The 27,192-nt window shown below is 30.5% G+C and overlaps 1 protein-coding gene and 1 long non-coding RNA gene across 4 annotated transcripts in view; one reads left to right on the top strand and one right to left on the bottom strand.

The window, feature by feature from the left end:
* The window catches only part of LOC142329452 (odorant receptor 33a-like), a 25,573-nt gene extending 4,556 nt beyond the window's left edge, over positions 1-21,017 (top strand). Inside the window, exons 1-5 of one of the 3 annotated variants that reach the window (XM_075374100.1) lie at positions 10,167-10,609; positions 13,023-13,122; positions 16,131-16,232; positions 19,077-19,232; positions 20,824-21,017. In XM_075374100.1, the coding sequence (XP_075230215.1) occupies positions 10,182-10,609; positions 13,023-13,122; positions 16,131-16,232; positions 19,077-19,232; positions 20,824-20,874 (837 nt within the window). In that variant the 5' untranslated portion in view covers positions 10,167-10,181 and the 3' untranslated portion in view covers positions 20,875-21,017. Of the gene's footprint in view, positions 1-10,166; positions 10,610-13,022; positions 13,123-16,130; positions 16,233-19,076; positions 19,233-20,820 lie in introns of those variants that run through there. The other 2 variants (XM_075374099.1, XM_075374101.1) reach the window with 2 other exon arrangements.
* Positions 12,422-27,192, bottom strand: LOC142329453 (uncharacterized). The gene is made up of 3 exons (XR_012757506.1): positions 27,072-27,192; positions 24,462-24,740; positions 12,422-12,741 (listed from the first exon to the last, which is right to left on the bottom strand). It is a non-coding gene; the product is annotated as an uncharacterized LOC142329453 (long non-coding RNA).

Genomic DNA, 27,192 nt, shown 5'->3' with positions numbered 1-27,192 from the left:
GCTGTGGGTTTTTTTACCTTCTTTATAGCATGTTATATTGTTTTCCTAAATTCATTTTGTAACTTTGTTCCATTTTCATTATTAATACACTCTTGCCATTATTTAATGTTTTTCTTTTTAAAGTGATTCTTTTCATGTTACTAATACCTGGTAATTTTCTAAGAATTGCTCTAAGTGATTTTATGACAAACAAACCAGTCTTTTCCAAGATGTCTAACAGTTCTGAACTTTTTATATACAATTATATCTAGTCACTTACATGAATTATTTCTGAATTCTGTCTGGATTCTTGTTCGAATCTTCCAAAAACCCTGTCAGAAGTAGGAAAGAGTGTCCTTGCATAGGATAGTAAAACTTCTTTACACGTACAGGTGCATATTTTAATAACCACAACCCCAGAACATGCACAACATGAAAATTTTTATTTTGTTCAGCACATCCATCAGTGAACAGCCACAAGGATGCAACTGATTGACAGATATCCAATTTCTTCAAAAAATTAAATAGTGAAGATATTTCAACAGACCCCCCTCTATTTTCTGTCCATGTGTAAAATACAGGCTGTATGGATAAATACAGGGTGTATAATACGAGGTGTACATGTAAAGAATAAAATGATACCTTTCTTGAATAAAAAGTTTCACTAATAGAGAGTTTTGGCAGCACCTGCACCTGCTGTAAGTCAAAACAACAAGTCAGTGAATGTTCAGGTTTTTCTTGAAGCATTATATTAAATTGCTTTGCTCTAGGCCTATGAATTTAGTTCACATTTCAATTTTGTGACATTATTAGTGGGGCCAAGTCGAACCAAATGTTTCATTCTGACACAGTAACTCCAACCATCAGCTGCAGGGCTTCCAAAACCTACATTACAGTATTAACAAAAATGTTGTAAAAAAACCACTACTTCGAATGGTTGATCAACAGAATTATGTACATATTTCTCAGTTTGGAAATATTTAAATCTACAGGCAAATACAAATGTCTGCTTTTATTCCTACTATAGTGACTCTCACAGGCTTTAAGGCTAGAAATGAAGAGCTTAACTTAGACCTCTTTTCAGAAAATGATTTCAGCTATGGATCCCCCTCCTCTTTTTTCAGAAATTGATTCTCCTTTCTGAACTTTGCTAATGTTAGAACTCTGTATTGGGATATATTAAATAGCTTGGTGAAAAATTTTGAGCACACAGTAACAGGTCCCCTTTTAGTCATAATCTGAAATTAATTAAGGACCCGAGAATACACTGACTTTGGTTAGAATAATAAGCTTACAAATAAAAAAAAATAACAATAACCCAACATAACATTAATATAATATTTGTATAATAGTGACAATTATTTTGTGTCGATTAAACAGAAATGGATTAAAATAATCATTAATATGAACAATGATGGCAGTTATATAGCTTCTTAATTCCAGAAAAGGTTTTACATACCTTGTAATTCGGTTGGATGGTGTTTGGTCTCTCCTTTTCTGTGTTGCTTTCAAAAAAGCAATTTAAAATTTATCATATCTGACAGGAGACGATCTTGATGTATTTTATTAGCTGTCTTATACAACTTAGTTTTGCCATTTTAAGATCAGGATCTGATATTTTAAGATAATTGAATCTCCCACTTTGATTTAAACACGGTGGAATAAAATTTACCATCTCTGGATCTTTGTCAGTACACCCGAAACATTTTCAAAATTTCAGATCTTATTAATAATTTTGGCTCACTCTTATCGATTGCATATTAACATGTGTGAGCTAAACAAATCACGGCTGCATTAAATTACGAGAAAATTATTAGTTGCAATATGTGGGAAAAAGTTACTAGGTAATCAAAGTTTCATCGATGCAGAATAACGTAAAAGAGTGATACAGAATGAAATGTATAAAAGAATGCAAGTAGGATACGTTATAAAATTCATTACAGGCCTAATCTTAAATCAATAACTAAAATTAAATTTTATGTTGAAATCTTTATGTTAAAATACCACATCTCACTATTTTGTATAAAACAAAATCAAAAATTATTTAAAATTATATTGGTGTAAATAATATAAATTAATTACACTGAGTATTTTAAATTATTTGCTTAAATTGGTACTGTATAAATTAACACTTCAGTTTTTCCTTTTCACGTTTTCTTTCCGTACAAATACATTTCCTACAGCCTTTATTATTAGGCCCAACGTTCACTAACGCCTACATAATCGTGAAAAACTGTACAAATTCAAACACAGCGACATGAAAAAATAATCGTATAACCTCAAACTACTCTTATGCTATTATGATGCTTGAAGTACCAGCTGTTCTTTGAAGAAGGGGATAAATTCCATTTTGAATCAACCACATGGATCGACAAGTTGCATTTTGTAACAACTCACCATGGCAATATGGAAAATAATGCATTTTGAAACAAACAATCTACCGTACTGATGTAAAATATTACAAAGATTGTGCTGCTACATATAACTCACTTTGTTTTGCTTCAATAAAAAACCGATTTTTAAAAGTTTTTATTTACTTTTTATTTGTTGTATTTACATTAATTTTTTTAGAATTAAATTTTCTTTAAGTTTTGTTACTAAATCTCCGCATTTAACAAACCTAAACATGCTTGTTTTTCGACACCGAATTTTGTGTTTTACATCAGATATCTTAAAAACTACAGGAGTTACAGTTCTGGGATCTGTTTTATCTCATTTCCCAGCTCAAATTACATAAAGACCCACCAACTTTACTTCTTAATATGGGTCTCAAAAATTACAGTAGGGCTTCTTTTTATTAAAAGAGTTGAAATCCGGGTGAAATCTTTCGCTACCCGTAACTCGAAAACAAAGCGTCTCCAGACCTATGTTTATGTGAAATCTTTTCATTATATTCATCAGTAGAACATGTTCTGAAAATTTTTCCCATTCCTTGTGGAACACTCTAAATATATAAATATATATACAGAGCGCAACATAAAACCGAATCCATAACGTAACCGCTGCAGAATCGGTAGCTTATATTGGAATGAGATTTTATGAGTGATACGGATAAATTAAATAAAAACATAAAACCTAATTTAAATGTTGCAATTATTATCTCGTTACAAAAGATGTTCAAAATGACCACCCTGGGCATCGATGCACTTTTGTGCTTGACTGATCATATTGAGAGTCTGCTTTTAAAACTGAGCCTGTTGTACGCCATTTTTTAACTAAATCGTGTATGCTACTCTTCGCTGGGATGCAGGCATTAGGAAATTTTTCTACGAGTACTTGACGTGATTTCTCAAACGATCTACAACGAATATAGGCCTCAACTGTATATTCTCTCTTGGATTGAATTAGGCATTTTAGACAAACACAACTTTTCTTTCCTGTTTAGCCTCCGGGAATCACCGTCAGGTATACTACTTCAGAGGGTGGTATGTATGAGTGTAAATGAAGTGTAGTCTTGTACAGTCTCAGGTCGACCAGTTCTGAGATGTGTGGTTAATTGAAACTCAACCTCCAAAGAGCACCGGTATCCAGGATCTAATATTCAAATCCGTATAAAAGTAACTGCCTTTACTAGGACTTGAACGTTGGAACTCTCGACTTCGAAATCAGCTGATTTGGAAAGATGCGTTCACCGCTAGACCAACCCGGTGGGTTTTTTATCTCCGGGTTCGCAGTCAAGCAATTCTTTCCGCAGAAGATGAGATGAGTGTTTTGTAGCATGTGTTAAAAATGTCGTGCCTGACCGGGATTTGAACCCAGGACCTCTGAGTGAAAGGCCGAGACGCTACCACTCGCGCCACGGTGGCCGGGTTACATAAACACAACTGCACTCACAAACCTGTACTGCAACAAAACGTAAACTGCACTGACACATAAACACCTGACAAACGGCAGCAATAATCAGTAGTAACATATACATCCACTAGTCGCGCTATTTGTGTGGAAGTCCTTCATAAATAGTGTTGGGTAGCAGTTTCATTATGGGTTCGGTTTTATGTTACTCATCTTTCATGTATAAACTTCTATTACTTTTATAAGCTTCTATAAGTTTGAGTCATCAACGTTTGTTTAGTTGATAGTAATATGAAAAAAGATTTTTTGAGTCGCTTTTTTATAACTCTATAAGTCATTTGTCTTGTTTTCCAGTTCGCTTGTTGATTATGGGATAATTTCGTCAAGAATATTAAATGCATTTTCATTTTCTATAGTCTGGGTGAAAATTATTTTGTTAGTCAACATATTTTTTTAACAAATTATACGTGGATTCTAATGAATACATCAGACAGAATAATTTCTATCGATGTATGGCGTGCCGTTGACTATTAGATGACTCATTTATACTAATCGTCATTAGTCCAGTGTGTGACGGTTTTTCGCTCAGAATTCTTTCGGACAAAACCGATTGACGTGAAATTTGGACAGTAATTAGGGAATAGGTCAAGGAACAAAAGTTATATAGTACCGATAAGTGGTTTTACCCTGGGAATGGATGCCACCCCTTCTGGGGGTGGAAATTATTATATTCAAAATAACTAAAGAAATCGATGGAGGAATAAATTATAAGCAAAAAATGTTCTATAACAAATTTTTTTAGTCAATACTTTTTCAGTTATTCGTGATTGAAAATATTGATTTTTCATTCAACTATTGAACGATTTTTCACGAATAAGTCAAAAACCTTACTTTTATCGAAAAAGTAAAAATGAAGCTTATAAAATAACAAACAGATTAGTTTTTTTTTTTATTCTATAGGTGTAATAGGAACCGAGTTATGTTGAAGATAATGTTTTGTTCACCGAAAACTGAAGTCGAACCTTTCAATGTTAAATAACGGAAAAACGGAAAATTTTTCGAAGAAAACTTATAGAATACTTTCAAAGTACTTGAAAAGACCTTTCAAAATTAGCTTTAATAAAAGTCATTAGCATGAAAACTAACTGAATTATGATGAAAATAAAATGGTTACCATCCATCAGCAGGTGTTCGCCTACGGTGTGCTCCGTTATTTTCCTTCTTCTACCTATACTTTCATATATATTTATATATATAGATGAAAGTATAGGTAGAAGAATATATTTATATGTATATATTTATATACAGATAGGAGTGTATGAGTATATACCTGTACATATGTAGATACAGTAACATGTGTTCACATGTATTAATAAATGTAAGTATATCAAATTCACGCTTCATCATTTAATGCATGAGCAGAAATTTTATTTTCATGATACAATTAAAAATATTAATTATTTTAAATAAATTCATTAATTTTAATTTGAATGCTGAATAGAGTTTTAAACGTACTTTTTATTCGGTTTACTTTAAAAACGTTCTCTGTGGTACTTCATTATTAAATACACTGATTAAATAAAATTCTTATAAATTCTATAATGTATTTTTTAAGGTTATATGCACATATTTTTTCGGGTAACTGTTATATACATCTCATATTTTCAGAATTCACCTACACACATTATTTTTGAATCGTTGGATATTTAAGAGACATAACTGCAGATGCAAGAATGCATTAATTATTAATAACAACGCTGCTCGTTTATAATATAGAGATAATTTTCATTACAAATAATATATACAGTTTCGCAATTATTTACATTGTATTACATCTATAATTTTAACAATTATTTTCATAAGGAGTGGTTATTAAGGGTTGAAAAGTTGCAGTAAGTCATAAATTATATTATAAACAGTAAAGGGATTTTAATTCATTATAAATGCACCATTAAAATATTTTAAACCGTTGAAAACTAATTTTTAAAAAATATCATCATAAGGGGTGGTTTCTAAAGGTTGAATTGTAGTAAAACATCATAAATTATATTCCGCAACATAAAATAATGTTCTTTCCATATATTTAATTATGATTTCAATCTATGAAAAGTTTAAGTCTATGGTTTTAGAACTTTTTAACAAGGGGTAGTTTTCACCCCCAAAAAACAAAAAGCACACATCAGGAACATATAACTTTTGAAGCAGTTTAATTAAAAATTTTCATGAAAATCGATATTGTCCGAAAGAATTCTGAGGTAAGATTTTTACCGTCAAACATTTGACTATACATACAACTGGGCCCGGTTTCTTTGGCGAGTTACTTTAACAAAAGTCGTAGAAAAAACTTAATTACAACAAATTAATTAATTATCTATCTTTTCTGCTTAAAAGGGTATAAACAACATTTGTATATCCATTTCCCGTTTTCTGGTGTGAAAAAAAAACAGTTTTTCAGGAGATTTTCGGAAAATAAAACTATTGACGGCTATAAAAAATATAACAGACGGCAATAAAAATATTTTACCCTAACATGTTGTCTATCTAACCCTTACTTGTTACTCTGCCCAATACCGGTTCGATTAGAGGCTGCACGTAGTAAAATACGAATTAAGTAAAAAGTAAACTACAAATTAATAAAAACATATGCAGCTACGTAATGGATTGCAATTAGACTTAGACGAGAGAATGCCGTTCTACTTTAATTCATAAAATAGTTTCCATCATTGCTTTATTTGCATGAAAAACACACGGTTTTTCAAAAAAATTTTGGAATTTTTTTTTTCATGCCAATAAAAATAAAACGGAAAACAAGTATTGTTTTATACATTTTATGCAAAGCAGATAAATGATTCTAATGTTTCAATTCAGTTTTTTCAACAATTCATTTTTACTTTCTTGTACGAAGTAAAGAAAGTATTGTGATGGCGAAAAATTTCGGTTTTCAGATTTCAATGGATATATCCATTTTTATCACCCCTGAATCCATTTTGACTAGTTTCGTCGTGACGTTTGTATGTACGTATGAATCTCGCATAACTCAAAAACGATTAGCTTAAGGATGTTGAAATTTTGGATTTAGGACTGTTGTAACATCTAATTGCGCGCCTCCCCTTTTTATTGCAATCGATTGAACCAAAAGTGTAAAAAAAATTACCAAAATAAAAAAAATTGAATTTTGGACTTTTTCTTAACTGCAGAATAAACTCTGAGAGGTTTTCAACGATATATCATAAGTGGTACTTATTTTCATTGGTTCCAGAGTTAAAACCAAATAAAATTTTAATTAATGCATTGCATTACAATCTGTTAAGAGGAAGGCACATCGGTACGAATCCGACTGAAAAAAAGTAAATGAAATCAGTCGAATTCGACTTTTTTAAAAATTTTTATGTATTAATTTATTAATAATTATTAACCTCTGACGTTATTAATGAAATAAGATTTTATGTACTTTTAATTTTAAAAAAATGTGTATATATAATTTAATAGGCGTACAATGCAGTTAAATGGTGTCCACATCAGATTTTTTTTTTTGTTTTACGGTACAGTAATATGGCTAAGTCACATAAAAGTTATACAAGGCTTAGTATTCAATTAGCAGTTGTATAAAATAAAGGAAGCAGTAGGTAGGTATTTTTCTTTGATGAATTTTTTTTTGTATTTGTATAATAATGTTATGATATAAAATAAATACATTATTATAACGAAAATATATTTTCTCAAAAAAACAACTTAAAAAATAAAAATTGCAAATTAACCGATTAAAAAAATTAAAATATTATTATTACTATTAAAAATATGATTAAAAAAATAAATTAGTATTATAAGGTAAATAAATGTGTTTAATTACGTTATATGTTGACTCGATTCCGATATACTATACGTACTCGTACTTCATTAAAAATGCTTACCTGCAATTAAATCATGTTCTTTTCAGTGGCGGCACGTTGCTAAAATTAGTAGGGGGTGCTGCTCCAGAAATTTTTAGCATTTGTTTTAAAATTGTGTAAAAGGAAACAGATATATATATAAAAAGAAAATTTAATCAGAAACGGGATAAAATTCTAAAAGAACAAAATCAAACATTTTTTACTTACTTTAACCTAAATTGAATTGAAGAACGTAAGAAAGAAGCCGTAATAAGAAAGGGAGTCCGACAAGGATGATCCCTATCCTCGTTACTTTTTAATCTTTACATAGAACTAGCAGTTAATGATGTTAAAGAACAATTTAGATTCGGAGTAACAGTGCAAGGTGAAAAGATAAAGGTGCTACGATTTGCTGAAGATATAGTAATTCTAGCTGAGAGTAAAAAGGATTTAGAAGAAACAATGAACGGCATGGATGAAGTCCTACGCAAGAACTACCGCATGAAAATAAACAAAACGAAAGTAATGAAATGTAGTAGAAATAATGAAGATGGACCACTGAATGTGAAAATAGGAAGAGAAAAGATTATGGAGGTAGAAAAATTTTGTTATTTGGGAAGTAGAATTACTAAAGATGGACAAATCAGGAGCGATATAAAATGCCGAATAGCACAGGCGAAACGAGCCATCAGTCAGAAATATAATTTGTTTACATCAAAAATTAATTTAAACATCAGGAAAAGACTTTTGAAAGTATATGTTTGGAGCGTCGCTTTATATGGAAGTGAAACTTGGACGATCGGCGTACCAGAGAAGAAAAGATTAGAAGCTTTTGAAATGTGATGCTACAGGAGAATGTTGAAAATCAGATGGGTGGATAAAGTGATAAATGAAGAGGTGTTGCGGCAAATAGATAAAGAAAGAAGCATTTGGAAAATATGGTTAAACGAAGAGACAGACTTATAGGCCACATATTAAGGCATCCTGGAATACTCGCTTTAATATTAGAGGGTCAGGTAGAAGGAAATGCAGGCAGGCAACGTTTGGAATATGTAAAACAAATTGTTAGGGATGTAGGATGTATGGGGTATACCGAAATGAAACGACTAGCACTAGATAGGGAATCTTGGAGAGCTGCATCAAACCAGTCAAATGACCGAAGACAAAAAAACCTAAATTGTTACAATTCAAGCTTGATCTATTCTGATCTTGATCTAAAATGAATAAAATAGAATAGCTGGAAGCAGGATAATAATCTAATTACACCCTTTATCACATTCAAGAATATGGTATACGGTTTTTAAGCACAACACACGTAGAGTAAAAAAAAACCTTCCACCAAGGTATATCCACCTGCACGTCAAGGTCGGCCCTACGGGAGCTACAGTGCCCTCTCCTCCTCGCAGCCTCGCTTGCAGCTTCCTATGTGCACATGCGCACAACAGCCAAACACCGTGCCGCTGGAACTGTTAAGCGGACAGTTCCTTACAAAGTTTTTTGTATTTTTTTTCATAAACTGGGGGATGACTACTGACATTAAGCTTAAGGATTTTATATTGTACAATTTTATATTGTAAAATATTGATTTTATATTGTAAAGAAAGAATTCGAGAAAAAAGGACTTATTATATTAAATGTTATCGATAATATCAAGTGAAATAGGATAATATAGCGGAAAGTGCAGTTCCATAGTGCCTATACGCGATCCGTCACTGGTTCCTTTATTAAATTCAAAGTGTACAATTTCAGTTTTTTTGAAACAATTTTGCCATTAAAATAATTTGAATCATTATGAAATCTTTCTGTTCCGGATTTTATTGATTTTATTTTTATATCCCCTTTCGTTCATCTACTGTGTCACAGGAAGTATAGACCATTGCCTTTCTTCCCCGTAAACTTAACGGAATTGCTGCTTCCTGATCTGCTTTACTTCATTAAAATAGTCAAGTGATTAATTTTGATCACAGTTAAATTTATAGTATAGTTAAAAACTAGTATATTATTCAAAAATTGACTAAATTAATATTATGCTAATTTTTTTTCAACTATATTTCAGGTATACAATAAATATATTTTGCTGCTACGATGGAAAAAAACGTTATAGAGCATTTATTAAATATTCTTGGCTATAAAGATAAAAAGATTTCATTAAGGACAATAATATTTACAATAACGTCCATATTATTATCCTTTGGAACGTTAATGAAAATTTACAAAAGTTGGAAAATCGATATGGTCAAGAGTTTAATATCTATGAAAGATTTAAATGTTACTATAACATGTTTATCGTTTTGTTTAGAAATTATATTCGTTCCACATAAAATATGGTCATTGGTAAAGATAATTGATAAGGATTTTTATGTCGATAAAACTGATGATTATAATAATAATAATAAAATGATTATGAAATTGTCTGAAGAAAAAATAAATATAATAACACGTAATAAACGATCACAATTATTATTTTTAAGGTGTACAATATATTTGCTTTTTTCAATTATTACAATACTAATTTTTATCCCGGTTTTTATCATTATTTATATGTGCTTAATAAAAAATGATAAAATAAATTTAAGTAAAGATCTGCAAAATGTACCATTACCGATCGAATTATGGATTCCAGAAAGATTTAGCGATTCATTACTTGTGTTTATCATAGTATATGTTCTGTCATCATTGGATTTGATAACATTAGCGTTTTATTCATGCATTGCGATCGGTGCGATTAGTGCTACAGTACAATCGATTATCATCGACTTAAAATTATATTGTGTGAAATTAAGAGAAATCGATACATATAAAGTAACGAATTATTTTTATAATTGTAAATATGATGGCAATGAGCACGATAGTGTCGACCGAACAGAAAAATTTCATAATGATTCAAATGTTTTTAATGGTAAAATTGATTCAAAAAAACTAAAATTGTACACTTCGTACTTAATAAAGGAACATGATTTAATTTGCAGGTAAGCGTTTTTAAATACAATATTTATAGTATATCAGAATCGAGTCAATATATAACGTAATCAAACACATTTACTTACCACATAATACTAATTTATTTTTTTAATAATACAATTTTTTAATCATAATAATAATTGTAATACTATTTTCATTCATTTTTTATGGCTTCCACATGATCCCTTCTAGCCATTCACAACCATCACTGAAAAACTGAATTCTGGGAAGTGGGAATGAACTAGACCCAGGGGTAAGTGCAACAGAACAGTTTAAACCTTAAAATGTTGCGCAAAAAGTAATAATAATAATAAGAAGAAGAAGAAATACATATTAAACTCACAAAAATCAATCAGTCTTCTTAGAGTGTAGAAAACAATATCCATGTACAATAATGATAATAATCTTTTTGTTATTTTTATTTCAGGACACCCCACACCTCTACACCCTGCATCTACCACTCACACAAGTGTGACCCATAACCAGATAAGCATTCGTAGGTCAGGAGGAAACTGACAAAAATCCGGGAGACCAAAGCAAGTAGAACAGTAATCTTAACTTTTATACTTGCAAATCGAACATATAAATAATACATTAACAGAATACCAGTACATTTAACATGTATACATCAATACACAGAAAATTCAATGTTTATAAAACCATACACACGCCGTGAGAAACATCAAACACCAAATATCACAGCCATAAAGCTCTTGTCACGGAAAATCGTAGCTTAAAAAGGCTTGTAGGCTTAAATTCTCTACAATTTATGTTTAAAAAAATGTATGATTTATTGCCAATTTAACAACATTATTGTACGTCAAACGTAAAAAAAGTGTTTTTTGACCCTATTTTTGGCGTTTTACATGAGATATCTTAAAAACTAAGAGAGATATGTATATCTCAAAAAAATAGGTCCCAGAACTGTAGTTCTGGGACCTATTTTTTCGTTTTACCAGCTCAAAAACCATAAGAAACAATTGAATTTGCCTCGTAATTGACCTTCCCAGAATTTCAGAAAGCCTTAATTTACCCGGAGGAACTAAAACTCGGGCAAAATCTTTCACTCTGTATAACTCGCTAATGAAGCATTTCGGACCCATGTTTATATGAACTTTTTTCTTATTTTTAGCCTCTAGAATGAGTTGATAAAAAGTATTGCCCTATCCTCCTGAATCACTTTATATATATATATATATATATATATTACAGAGTGAACATACCATTGTGATTCATCTGCTAGTTCAGAATGCTCATGTGAATTCAAGTTGTGCTATATTTTGTAATACTCTATTTATCGCTAAATATGTTATGGTTAGGAGTTACAGTGTGCAAGTATCACATTCACCTTCAACTTAAATATCTAAGGAAATCATTCATTTTGCATTAATCCATCAGTATTAAAGAAATAAAAAAATATTTGTCAAAGAATAATTTACTTCTATTTTATGTCTGTAGCTTTTCCACTCTCAAGTTATAATTTTTATTTAAAAAACTAATGCTGCGACATATGGAAAGCTTTAAAATCTAATCTCTTTCATCTCAACTAATAAAAATAAATTTTTTTTAATGAGAAACTTATCTGTCTATAAATTCACCTGAATTTGTGTCAATAAATTGGGCATTTTGTGAAAAATTGTAAAAAGAAGAGATTGGTTAAAAAAAAATTCATCTGAAAAATTTATTATTTTTAAATATGATGAAATGTATGTAAAGTTGCAACATAATGTTAATTTGTATTTTAACTGAAAGTTCAAAACAAACAGTATAATAAAATAAATAATTCTAAGCCTTAGTGTAGATTGATATGAGAGATAGTCAATTGTCAATCTGGTAAAATCAAGATCTATCAATATTTAATTAATATTGCTTTATTTTTCATTTCTAGTTAACCTCTGGGATAATAATTCTTCTTCTAGATAGAAGAAGAATTAAAATAGAATAGATTAAAATAAAAATCAGTAAAAGCTTAAACACAAAACTGTACCCAAAAATATGCAACCATGTTTTTTTTGGTAAAACGGTAATGGAAATCCACTTCACTCTTCATTTTCCTTAGTAAGCTTGACATTGTTTATTTATTACTCTTAAAAATGTCTATGCCATTTTCAATAGTGACTCAGAACTCATTTCAGATCTCCTAAAACCAATACAATTATCTTAATCACATGTTATTTAAATCAAGTTTACTGTATTATACATAATAAAAAAAATTAATGTAGACTAATCTTTTTTAAGATTAACCCTCAAAAATTTCATCATCACATTATTCAGCAATTTGTTGATGTACCTGTAGCATATGTAATTTTGTACACACACGCACGCGCGCATGTGTAAATGTATCTAATTAGATTAACAAAATAGTAGCAAATCTATACATTGTTCTATTGAATTTTTACTGTTATTTGTTTTATATTCTAGGAATATTTTAGATGTAAATAAATTTGTCCAGCTGACCATAACTGCAACTAACCAGAGTCTGTGCTTTCAAATGTGTATCTACTTCTATTTATGTCTTGCGGTAATAATTGCTATATTTCTAAAATGGTCATTATTAAGTATAATTGTATGATATATTTTAATATATATATATATATATATATATATATATATATATATATATATATATACAGTAATTAATAATTATGAATGTAGTGTAAATGAATTAACAATAGTTCATTTTTAACTGACATAGGAAAACATAAGATATTCCATCTTAAATTTGAGATATGATTCTGTTAAAAAGTAGTGAATCCTTAAATGTTGCTATAAACTCAGAATTAAGTGTTTTATCAGGAATTATTAAATAATTATGCTGTTACTTGTACTTTTAACTGGCCCATTCTTTTGTCAATTTGAATATAGATTCATCCATTTTATTGTTTAATCTTTTCTTTCTTGTTACTTATAAACCCATGTTTTTTTGCCGGATAATCCAACCATTTTTCACATACAGGTGGATAGTAAGCTGTTGGTTCCTGCTCACAATTTTTTAATTTTTTTGTAAAAATAAAAAAAAAACTTTCTTGGTAGAAAACTTTTTTTGTAAACTTTGTAAAGTTATTAAAGTTTAAGATATTTTTTAAATCCTGGCACACTTAATCTACCCAGAGGGTCTCTAGGGAATCATAGCATTTGCATGAATACCAGGTAAGATTACATAAGGCCAATAGGAGGGTTATAGAACTCCTTAAGTATTGATGGAACGAGTTCAGAAGGACAAGGATGAAATACGAGGTCTCCAGATCCAAATGGCAGAAGTGGAGGGAACTCTGTGATGCCCTTGATGAGGATATCTGGGGAAATAGCTGTAAGATTGCAACCAAAAAATTTTGTATGGGTCTTTCTGACTTTGACAGGGTTACTCTATGAGTTGTGCACAGGTCAGCTTTCTTCTGTGTGGTGACATGAACCACAAGTAAATAGTTTCTGCTGAGATCCTTTAGTTACCACAGAAGGGCTAGCTGTGACTAGTTGCATCACCAAATACAGTAAGAGCTCCTGCTTGAACGATGTGCCCTCATGGTAGTTGAGCTTGTTGTAAAACTTGCCCCTGGTGCGTGGCTGATGTTTTCAACCATGACATCACCTGGAAATGTATTCTGGAGTCCTGCAAGTCCACCCGGCTTGTGCTCCTAGGGAAGTAGGGAAGGCAAGGCAACGATTCACTATCCTTTGGGCCAATCTGCTTGCCGAGGTATTTGAGTAAGCTTTTCAGGAGGGAGCTGGTTATAGGCTGGACTAAGAGTTAGAGACAATAGGTGGTATTAGCAAGCTCCAGTTTGGTTTATGTAAGGGCATGTCAACTGTAGATAGCCCATCGGGCTGGTCTAATTGTTAACATGTCATCACAAATCAGCTGATTTCAAAGTTGAGAGTTCTACAGTTCAATCCTAGTAAAGACAGTTACTTTTATGCGGATTTGAATATGAGATCATGGATGCTGGTATTCTTTGGTGGTTGGTTTCAATTAACCACACATCTCAGGAATGGTTGACCTGAGGCTGTACAAGATTATACTTCATTTACATTCATACATATCATCCTCATTCATTCTCTGAAGTAATGCCTTACAATGGTTCCAGAGGCTAAACAGAAAATGAGAGGTCAACTGTAATTTCTATGGCTATCATCTGGGAGGCCAGATTGGACTCAAGGTTTGGTAACAGCTGTGATCCTGTTTGATGTTTAAAATGGCTCAACAGTGTAATAGGAGCACATTATTCCAGGCAATGAAAAGAGTGGCAACAGTACATTTCTAAAAAGGATTATCCAGTTACCTCTTCGTAAGGCTGGCGATGAGTAGTTCCACCAGATCAGGATGAGTTTTGGTGTCCCTCAGAGTTCAGTGCTGTGGCCAACATTGTGGAACATTGGATAAAACAAAGTCCATCACACTTCATGTAGGAGAAGTCCTGACTTATGATGACTTGCTACTTGTTAGGACAGCCAAGTCAGAATGGATGGAGATGGACATTGGGAACGAGGCGATAAATATTATCTTCTCATGCCTGCAGGAGATCGGATTCCAGCTTTCATCAGAAAAGATCCAAGAGTTCTAGTCTTGGTTAGTAATAAAGTAATCCTGATTTCATTTAGGGTCAGAACCATGGTAGTTCACCCTTCCTCTACTCTAAAGTACCATGAGGTATAAATTGATAAAAACAGCACCAACATCGTGGTTCACACACATCGAAGCAGAAGACCTTGTTGCAGGTGGTGCTATGGAAAGTGCTGTACAGAGCACCAGTCTGGTCAGCCGCACCAGAAAGATATGCCCATGTAATTCTGTCAGGTTTTTCCTTTCAGGTATGCTGCAAGTGCAGGATCATCTTGGGTGATGTTGCCGGTATAGTGGCCAGAGATCCAGGGTGCAACCTGGATCTCCTCATTTGGAGGAGGGAGAAGAAGTACTGGGGAACAAGAAAAGCAGTTGCAGAGACACATTGCTTTTTTGCAGATGACAGGAGAGATAGGATTAGTTGATGAAGGGCAGATGTATCTACAGCCTGGTCCTGAACCTCTAGAGATGGCTGGACCACAAATACGGTAACTGATGTACAAACTGGCGTACAACTCCTTACCAGTCATGGGTGTTTTAAAGCATACCTATATGCTCAGACACAGAGACCCTCTGCAGAATGTGAATTTTGCAGGAGGTGGTTAACACAACACATGGTGCTCATGTTCATTTGGTTCCTGAAGAATAGGGAAGCATGCTTCAGAGAATTCTGCATGCTTAGTGGGGACTGTGATGCAGACTGAATGGCAATGGCATGTAATGTCCATGATGTTGGTCAAGATCATTTGCACAAAGTGCAGGGATGAACAATTCCTCCGTATTCTCCCTTGGGACTGAGTTCATATTAAAGCAGATCCGGTCCCAAGGTGGAATAACCAATAAAAAAAGGAAAAAACTTAATTAGTTTAATAAAAAAAATAATAAATGGCTAAATGTCTTACTTAGCTGAGATTTCTTCTGATTTAGTTGTCATAATTACAAACTAATAATGTACTTTTTATTTCCAGGAACATAATGCTTTCATCAAAACTGCATTCTTTTGTATAGCTTTATTTGAAATTCTCTTATTGTATGTGTACTGCTTTAATGGACAGAAGCTTATTGATGAGGTAATTTAAAATAAAATACCTATATCATACGATGAGATATAAGTTTGTTAGTTTAGCAATTAAAACTACTAAATAAATTCAAAAAATTAATTTAATATTTAAGCACTAATTTATTCATGAGTAAAAAGACTATGATGTAATTAGGTTAGATGACTTCATATTGGACAGGAGTGAGTAATTATTATCAATTGCTGACGACAGATAAATTACATTACTATGTGTAAAATAACACTCCTTTATTAAACAACAAAAAATGAATAAATAAAAACTTAATATAAAAAGCACTTGCTAAACAAGAAATATAAAATAAAATTAATGGTAATTCTTGATCTTCACTCATCTAAGTATTGATTATTATTAACCAACTTTTCAACTAGTAATAATCGCACTAATGTACATATTTTTATTCTTATTGCTGAATTAATTCACCACATAATTAATAACTATATTATCATCTTCATAGTTATTTCCTGTTTTTCTTAACATGACAATAACTCTGAAGGAGTGATTCCTGAAATATATTATAAGGTGTATTATTTATATTATATCTGCCTTATTTCTCATAAAGCCTTTAATAGCACTAACTCTGATAATAAAATAGTCTCTTATAATACTATCATTAATTTGACCTTCAGAACTTCATCTGATAATTTTATTCCTGTGTATATATCCCTTCTATATATTCTTGCCTTTAGTTAACTCTTTCTGCCTTCCTAACAATGGTATTCCATTTTCCCTTCTCATAGTAAAAAATTTAGATTCATTTCTCCAAAGTTTTCTCTGAAATACAACATATCATTCTCCACTTCCACATAGAATTGTAGTTTTAACTACAACATACAATTTTACTTTGTTATTTCTCACCTTAATTTTTTATTATATTAATTATTATTTATTACATAACAGTCTGCACCACTAATTTTATTTCTGAAGAATCTACATGTGATTTCCTGCCTTCTTCATCTTCTTTTTTACTTTCTTCAATCATTTATAAATTTTAATATATTTTTGTGTTATCCATCATCTTCTGCCAAATGTTTTTTTTCACCTAAACATTTCTTTCTTACCAAATGTTCTCTTTTATCAGTTAACTGAAATTTGCTCCTGTGATACAACTTGCTCAAATTTTAATCTCAAATTATTCTTTTAGTTTGTCTATCCATCCGTTAATTTTTTTTTTTTTCTTTAAATTTCAACCAATATTTCATTTCTGTGAAGTTACATCCTCTGACGAATTTTTCATAAGTATTTCCCATGTAAAGATCCAATTCAAGGACTATTTACCCAAGAAAACACAATCATATTAATTTTAAAAAAGTATTAAGGAAAACCATTCCCATGGAAAATACAACTGTAGCTTTCCATTGATTTCAGCTGTATTGATCACAAAAAATTTAAAGTGAAGGTGAATCCTGTGATGAAATACTTCAGAAATTATCTATAAAACATAAGAGTAAAAAACTTACTGATTTTTTAATCAGTCTGGCTTCTGCAGGTGCCCTTCAATTTATGAAACTCAGACGATTATATTATAAATATAAAATTAAATATTGCAAAAATTAATATATAGTAAAATCAAAATTTACAGAAATCAATGTAACTGAACTTTTGCCAACATATTGTTAACAATTAGCTCTTTTCACGTCGTGGAATTTCATGTAAAGCTGATTCAAACAAGTCTATCATTTCCATTTGTGTAAATTGTTTGCTCATAATGCAATAATCAAATGATTCTTAAACTAGCAGAAGTTAAGCATCAATGAAATAAATTCTGTCTGAGAAATCCTCAATTTTTTTAATTGCTCAGAATGCACTAAAAAAAAATATAACAGCAAAAAAAGCACATAAAATTTTCAATAACAACAGTAAAACTTTTAATTTTTTATGGTAGACACTACTCTGTTCCTTTATTTAGAAAAATGAATTCTCATGAATTACTTGCCCAAATTTTATTTATTTCAGCAAATATTTCAGGTAAATATTTAAAGTACATAATATTTGAAAAGTTTTGGTTATAAACATTTTTTTTCAGTTTTAAATTGTGCTACTTTATTCAAAATTGGTGAGAAGAGGTACTGTGTTGTTTTAAGAAAGTATGCACCCATCTTCTGCAAAAGAGAGAAAATCCAGTTGATGTTTTTAGTCTTTTATTATACAATCTAGACTTAGCTCCAAATATTTTAAGGAAATTTTTGGTGATGTTTGTAGCAATTACAAATTTAAAAAGCTGTCAAATGGTTTCAAAAACTGAGCAAGGAATATGATTAGGGCATTTTTAAGGTCGTGAATTACTATGATAAATACCTTAATATCAACAGTATCATTTTTTTGAGAAATTCACAAAAGTATGTTTTTTAATTATAAAATAATTAAATGTAATATTTTGATGTTAGATAAATTTAAATTTTATAATCAGATAGTATTTATGTTCAAGATTAGCCTTGCACTTATTAATATATATTGTTACTGATTTAGGTGAAGTTTTATTTCACTGTTATGTAGTTATGAGATTATACAATTTAAAAACAATAACTTGGTGCAAAACTAGTACCATTTTTTATTGATGAATAAACAAAACAATAAAATATGTGTAAGTTCCATTGGTACAGATCTTTCTGAAGGAGTAGGTTTTTGATATATATAGTACAGTTCTTTCTTTAATCCTATTTGTGGTATGTATTATTCTGGTTTGCCTCATGTGTACTAATATAATATTTACCTATATAAGTGTTTTAAACAACATTTTCAAAGTAACGATCTCTCACATAAAAGAAATAGAAGTTGTAAAATTTTAATTTATTTCAAGTAATACTTTTATAAGTTGATGTATGTGCTAATTTTCAGTATGATGAGGTGCGAAGGGCTTTGGGAGATTGTACTTGGGTGAATAAACCCCAGTGGTTTAAGAAGATGTTACTTATAATGATGACTAGATCAATGGTACCAGTTCACATAAAACCATTCGGACTCTATGTCCTCAACTTAAATAACTTCATAGGTGTAAGTAAGACAGGAGTATAATTTATCATATTAAAGTCATAAGGTTGGAAGAATTAAAAGTAAAATGAATAATGGATGTACTGGAGTATCCCAGTATAAGGTATAACATTTATACCCGCTTTCTTAAATGAGAAAAGTAAGTAAGTGCAGTTCTATTGCATAAGTAAGATCTGTACTGTTTCAGGTCTTACACCTTTTATCTTTAGCTTCTTTACAAGAACATTGCACACCATAGAATCAACACCTTGGAAAAGTCAAAGAAATATCAGAAATAATCTAACAGTGATCAAAGAAGCAGAGTAAATTATTGACTTAAGAAGCTCTGTATTATAGCCCTTTCTGTTCTGACACCATATCGACAGGAAGAAAGGAAATGCAAATTTATATGGAAATATATCCCAGAGGTTATTGATTCATTTAAGGTAAAAGAATTAAGAAATGTCTGTAACTGATTCAACTACTGTCTGATATTACTATAATAGCCTCATATATTTCATAGTGGGAACCAAAGAAAAAACAAAGATGCTTATTATCAGAATCTAAAATATAAACTGCATCAAGCAAGGATTAAAGACATTCATAAAATAATCATTAAAATTAGATACTGCTTGCTTCAGGTTATCAGTGATTCAACTGTATTGCTGCAGTTTAAAAAAATCTAGAGGATTTTTATTCAGGTCCTTGCTCTAAAATCATTAGTGGCTGTTTATTACCAACATTTTAACTTGTACAACAATTTCCCATCTTTGAAATTCTGACAACCTATTAAATTTTTTTTTTTAATTAGTATAATATGTTTTATATATATGTAGAAGTCAATAGGTTGTCAGGATTGCAATGAAAATGGGAAATTGTGCAGATTAAAATGTTGGTAATAAAAGTCATGGCTATAAACGACCAATGGTGATTTTAGAGCAAGGGGTTGGTTGTCTACACAGTATATATTTATGTATAAATACATATATATATTTATAAATTCTAAGAATTAATTTTTTTCCAGCTACTTCATGTAAAAGAAAATCAATCACTGCAGTTTGAAAGTTGAAGAAAAATTATTTTTTTTTTATGAAAACATATTTTTAGAAGTGGCAATGAATTGCCATACTTCTTCATTGATCAGGTGCATTAATGAAATAAAAATAGACACATGTCTGGAAAGGTTCAAATTAATACTAAAAACACCACTAAGGCCTATTTATCCATATATTATAGTATCAGTATATGAGTTATCTATAAATTATCATTAAACCTAAGTTTCGCACCAAAATTTTGTAACAGACAATAAATTATTCCTGAGAACTGATTATAATTAGTTTATACTTAAGTCACTTCTAATGATAATGTGACCTTAACAGGTGATAGAGTAAACAAATTATTTACATGTTTATTTACGAAAATGTTCAACCTGTCAAATTTCTGTTGCATGCTATACAAATATTAAAATGCTATACAAATAATTTAACTTTTTGAATTACTTAATATTTTATTATATAATTTATGGATTATGGTAAACAAAAAGTAATTACAAAGAACAAATTTTTTTATTAGAATTTCTAGTAATCTTATGTGATGTAATAATTTTTGTCAGCAGGTAGTAAAGGTCACTTACTCATACTTCAATCTACTACGATCTTTAAAATAAACTAAAAGGAATATTCTAAAAAATGAATTTGCATATTAATACAAAGTGTAAATATACACAGACTGCACCATAATTTTTAATTGAAATTTATTTATACTATGTTTGTTTTTTTCATGAATTTATATTAAACCTTCATAGCTGTATTCTCAATTTTAATTCATTCTCTCCCTTTTTCAATCTGGTTGTCCTTTTAGTGTATTTTCCTTTTGCAAGTAAATTTAAATAACGTTCATAAGTTTTAGAAATTCATAAACTTTGGAAACTGTTTATCACCAAAAAGTGACAAACAAGACGCACCTAAAATTATTTTGGTGGCTCTAAATGAGTCATTCAGAAAATTGGTAGCCGGATATCAGTCGAGATGACTGAAGTGAGGCAGCATTCATTTTCCCACCAGTGTAAGATTGGCTGAGCAGGAGCACAACAAATTAAGAGAGTATCAGTAGTGAGATATTAAAAGGAATATGTAAAATGTCAGTTTAGAAATATAAACTCTTAAAAAATAAAAAACTGAATCAAGATTTAAAACTGTGATTTTAACAATTTCTTTCAAAATATTTTCGGGTATTATTGTGATCATCTTCAGCAGCTGGTGATTTTCTTTTTTTAAAAAGCTGCTAGTAAACTCCATCATAAAATAAATGTAAATAATAAACAAGAATGGATATCACATTAGGATGAGTATTTAACAAAAAAATGGGTACAGTAGAGCATTCAAAACAACAAACATCCACAGAGCACTGTTACCAATCATAATGCTTCTGGAATAATAAACTTTCTTTTTTCTGTTTAGACTCTGGAACCACTGTAAGGTATTACTTCATAGGATGATATGTATGAATGAAGTGTAGTTTTGTACAGTCTCAGGTTGGCCATTCCTGAGATGTGTGGTTAATTAAAACCCAACTACCAGTTTCAGATCACCAGTTTCTACAATCTAGTATTCAATTCCATATAACAGTAGCTGCCTTTACTAGGATTTGAACCTTAAAACTCTCGACTTTGAAATCAGCTTTTTTGCGATGATGAGTTCACCAATACACGAACTTGGTGGATTCGGAATAAAAAAACTAAGTTGTTCTAACCACAGAATGTTTTACATAGGTCAAACAGAATGCTTCTTTTTATTTTTCAAATGAAAATTATAAACACTTAAAAGACATCTGTACAGGCTAACCTTCAAGTTGAATGTAAATTTGCTGACCATCTCATAGACACAGAATATAGATTCATTGGCACTGATAACAACCTTAATTTTCTACACATATGCAAAAAAAAAGCACTGTACCTTAACAAAACTGAGTATTATGAAACATATTAATGCATAAAATACTACATGAACAGACACAATTCAAATCTGCTATTACTTTTCGACCGTAATGTAAATAAGTTCCTAATCCAAAAAAGCCACCGTAGAAGCATTAGTTTTTTTAAAATTAGTTTTCTTATATAGTATGTAGAGAAATAATACAAATACAAAAGGAACTTTTTGAGAAGTCTGTAATGCTCAATGAGATTTTTAATTATTTAAAATTATAATATTTTCCATCATTGTTGCAACCATCTTCCTTCAATGACTGATACTATTGTTCTCACTTTAGCTGATGTTATGAGATTTTTTTTAATGTGATAGATGTATTCTGAAATTCAGAATGTGGTTAAAAAATGCCTTGGGTTTGATGTCTATTTGGTATATTTTATATCTTTGTGTGCAGATATGAGTGAGTTAAAAAGTGGTCATTTTTTATACGTGTACAGAATTTTCAGGATCTTGCCAATGTGATTTACATCTATGATGTACCAACCATCTAATATAGCATTTCTCATACTTTTTTTTATGTACTACTCACGTGAATTACACATCAGTAGCGTACAACTATTTTATATAAAAAAATTGTGTTTTACAATAATTTTATTTAATAAAAATGTTAATCACTTTTTAGAAAAACATTTATTTTATTACAAATGCATTTAAATAAGAACTTATTAACTTAATAAAAAAATGTTGCTTATACATTTATTTATATTATAGATTACAATATTCTTGAAAACTAAAAATTCAGTGAGAAGGCTGGTACTACATGCTTAAAACAAGTGAAGAGGTATCCGATTCAGTTAAACTTAATTTTAAGGGAAATATGGGTCAAGGTTCAGTTTATTACGAAATTTATGTTTTTCTGTCACCATAGCAGAAAATTTATAATTTTTAACCTTCAGTCAAAATTCACACAACTAATGTTTTAATAAATTCAATTTTCAAACCACCATCAGAAGATAATTCTATCAAAGATTCTGTTTCATTGTTAGGTTTCCAGGAATGGAAATCTACTATGAAACACATTGAAAGGGTTTCGTATCTATAGGAATTCAAAATAGTCTTATTTAAAATATTCTTCAAAAGTAGGAATAACTCTGTGTGTAGGAATAACTGAATGTGGTCACTGCCCATTTCAGAATACATTTAAAGCCAGAGGTTTAATAACATTTAAAACCTTGATGGCCTCCTGAAAATGTTTAAATTGTTCAGGTCTCTGATTTATAGCTAAAGTTTCTTCATGGAAACTGCACTGAGTGAGGGTACAATTTTACTTAATTGATTTTACATTGGTGGCAACAGCTTCATATTTTCCTGTCATTGCTTGAGAACCATCAGAATAGAAGTTAATGCACTGCTTCAAATCCAATCCATTTTCTACAAAGAAGTCATCCAGCTTTTTTAATATTTCATTGGCAGTAGTTCATATTGAAAGCTTATCACAAAATAAATAATCCTCCTTATAATTGGTACTTTGAAATATATAATACACATAAATCATAAGTTGAACACAGTTTCCTACATTGAATTACATGGTGATAAATATTAATAATAATAAATATCGGTTGTACAAATAATTTTGTATTATTATAGATGACTTTTGTATTTTTTATATTATATATTTTTTGTATTGTTGTGTCTGCATACCAACTTGAGAAGCTCTGCATACCACAGTTTGAGAACTGCTGATCTAATTGATAAATGATAATAGTAAGTTAATATAAATTACACTCATCTCATTTTAATAGTGAATTCAAATGTGTAAGTTTAGTATGGTAGATCATTGAAGACAGAACTTAATGGCAAAGTGCAATATTACTTTTTACGAAACAAAGATCTAGTCAAAATAGATTTAACATTTTTGAAAAGACAGATAGAAGAGTAATTAGTCTATAGTTATTGAGATGATCTCTCCCTCCTGATTAATATTTTGGAACAATAAAAAATTTTTTTCAGGTACTGTGAGTAAACCCCTTTAGGCATGCTCTTATAGATAAACGGTAGGAGTTCAGAGATGTGTTCAATTATCTTAATTGATTCAATTCTAATCCCATCAGTAAACAGTCTTTTTTTTCAATTTTAAAGGTTTGACAATATTTTCAATTTCAGATGAAGATGTGGGAGAAAAGAACACAAAAAAAATAAAGTTTACTTTTATCAAATAATAAATTGCATGGAATTTTTCTTCATCTAGATCTATGCTTTTATCAGAAAGCTCATTAGTTAACATTTAAGAAATGATCATTAAATATGTTAATTATTTATAACTTACCAGTTCCAATATCCCTCTTTTCTCTCTTTAGCATTTATATTTTCCTATCTGTTCTGGGATCACGTATCAGTTTATCAATTAATGTCCACATTCCCTGCTGTTTCCTTATGCATTTTAAAATACTTCCTGGCAGCAATTATTTTTGGTTTGTAATATGTCAGTTTTTAGTATGTTACAGAATTTCTTGTAATATTTGAGTAGACTTTTGTTATAAGCTTGATTACATTGACTGGCACATTCACTAACAGGTACAAATAACACATTGTGAATATGCAGGCCCTGCACAACAGAATCAAATTTTACAAATTGTCTTATAGAAAGGAGGACACATAAATAAAACATCAACTGCAAATTACACATCTCTCAACACATTTGAACAATATGAACTTTACAGACACATAAAAACAACATATATAGATAAACCCAACACAGATCAATATATTATTGTATAAATACACATAAAATGTAGCATTAATAACAATGCCCACAATACTTTTACTGAATTTACTGAAGAAAGTTTTGCAAATTAACTTCAAAAGATCCTTTGGATCAAAAAGCCCCATAATTCTAAAAGCATGCATTTTAATAATTTAAAAATATACAGTATATATGGGTAAAATTGAGAACTCCCTTCTTTTTTTGAATAAGGAAAAGTTTAAGAACACTAAAAGAAGCAGATTTTTGGTCCTGTTAATTGTAACAGAAAATTAGAGTTGAAAAGTACTAATAATTCTAGATGATGTAAAAAAAAAAATCACCTAATAGAACCTAACAATAAACAGTTATTCAGGAGATTTGATTCTAAACTGAATGACAAATGATTAAGCAACTATGAATTTGAAATTTTAAAAATGATGCACTGGTTAAAAATTGGTGCACTGAAGCAATGGTTAAAAAAAACCTATTTACCATCCCAACCCCATAGGGGGAAGACACCCACCTTGTGATGTTACCGGTCGCCACACCACCCCCTCCATTCCAAGCCCTTAGGGGGCTTTACCGGAGGTCGTCTTTAGATGTTCTAACTGATTACATCTTACAGTCATCAGCCAGGCCTCGGTCGGGATGCCACCGATGTAAATGCCTTGGCAGACATTTGGATCGGTAAAATACATATCAAATTTCACCTTCACGTAGGCCTCAAAATCTTCACATCCAACCTAACATGATTCCCTCAAGCTTACTGACCAAAACCGCGGACTGAAAATTCTGAATGTTAAAAACTGTAAAGAAAAACTGACATCAAAAATTAATAATGTATTTAAGATGTGCATATGAATAAAGTAAACCTGCTAGTTATTTATTACTATTATGTTTCTTTATTTTTAGCAACATAAGTAGGTGTTAGTTTGTACCTTTTTTTTTTTTTTTTTACCAGACTACACACAGATGCTGAAAGCATCTCTGTAGAGTGTAATATGTATTTACTTTATATTGTATTGTTACCATGTAAGCTGATGTAATAAATCAATCAATACAGCATTGTGTTCCTTGGACATACACAAAATAGAAGTTACTTTAACACAGTTGAATGTATATACTCAAAGTAGAATTTAGTGAAATTACTGGTTCAGTTTGTATGAATAATATGGTACAAATTGTTATATACTTTTATGGTTTTGTTGCAACACAAGTAACCCTGTTTCCCAAAAAAGTAATCTGTGTTTTGTGGTACTCATATTTTATTTTTTATGTTTATTTTTTAGTGATGAAACATGAATCCTACAAAACATACAATAAAATAAGAATTGTAGTCACACATATATGAAGTACTTTAATATAAATGAAACAGTGTTTAATATATTGGTAATTAAGCAAATTATTTACCTAAAATGCATGTATAAATATCCAAAAATCATTTTTCAATAAATCAAACTACATCTTTTTACATTAAAACATATGTTTTTGCTCTTTTGCTCTATCTTCCTTCGGTTAAAACATTTTTTGAAAGTTTATACTTCACACTGAAAGCTATAAATTTTACACATTAAATTTATAATTTTTAATTATAGATCCTGGACCTAAACAGCAGAAAAAATTTTTTTTCTTATTTTAGCCTCAATTGAAGGGAGTATTAGATTTAGAGAAAATTTTACTTAAGCAAATTTTTTAAGTTTAACCTATGTATGAGTGAGTATTTTTAGGAAGTTCTTAAAATTGATTCACCACCTCTAAAAAATCTAACTCTTTTAATTTTCATAATTAATAGCCGGGTAAGTCATGCAATACTTTGCCAGCTTTTATACACTGATCAAAATAAGATTTATTTTAAGCCTTCCCTATCCTGTTCCATCTTCAAAATCTTACTTCAACTATCCTTTCATCCACCTTACAATTTTGGGTTAGTACATGTGACCCTCTGAAGAAGGGAGTGCATTGCATTCTCCAATAAGTAGGATTCCATCAGGCATATTCCTGCTAGACCGAAAGGCACTAGTACCGATAGGTCTTCAGAAGAAAGACTGAAGAGGAATCATGCTAAGAGAAAGACCAAGTCTCTTAAGATCAACCCAAGTAATGGTTTCAAATTGATCTGTAAGGATTGGAATGCAATCCATAATTCTGTTCATAAACAAAACTAGTATATAACTGACATTAAACAAACAATACCTGTCCAATAAAAAAGATCCAGCTGCAAGGGACTGTTGTCCAGATTCTGCAATTAGTAGGTGGATTTGCTCCCCCTATCATTGTGTCTCATTGCAACCTTCTGCCAACCAATCTGTCATGT

The sequence above is a fragment of the Lycorma delicatula genome, chromosome 8 (assembly GCF_047948215.1).
Source record: "Lycorma delicatula isolate Av1 chromosome 8, ASM4794821v1, whole genome shotgun sequence".
Taxonomy (NCBI): Eukaryota; Metazoa; Arthropoda; class Insecta; order Hemiptera; family Fulgoridae; genus Lycorma; species Lycorma delicatula.
This window is presented reverse-complemented; position numbering and strand designations above follow the sequence as displayed.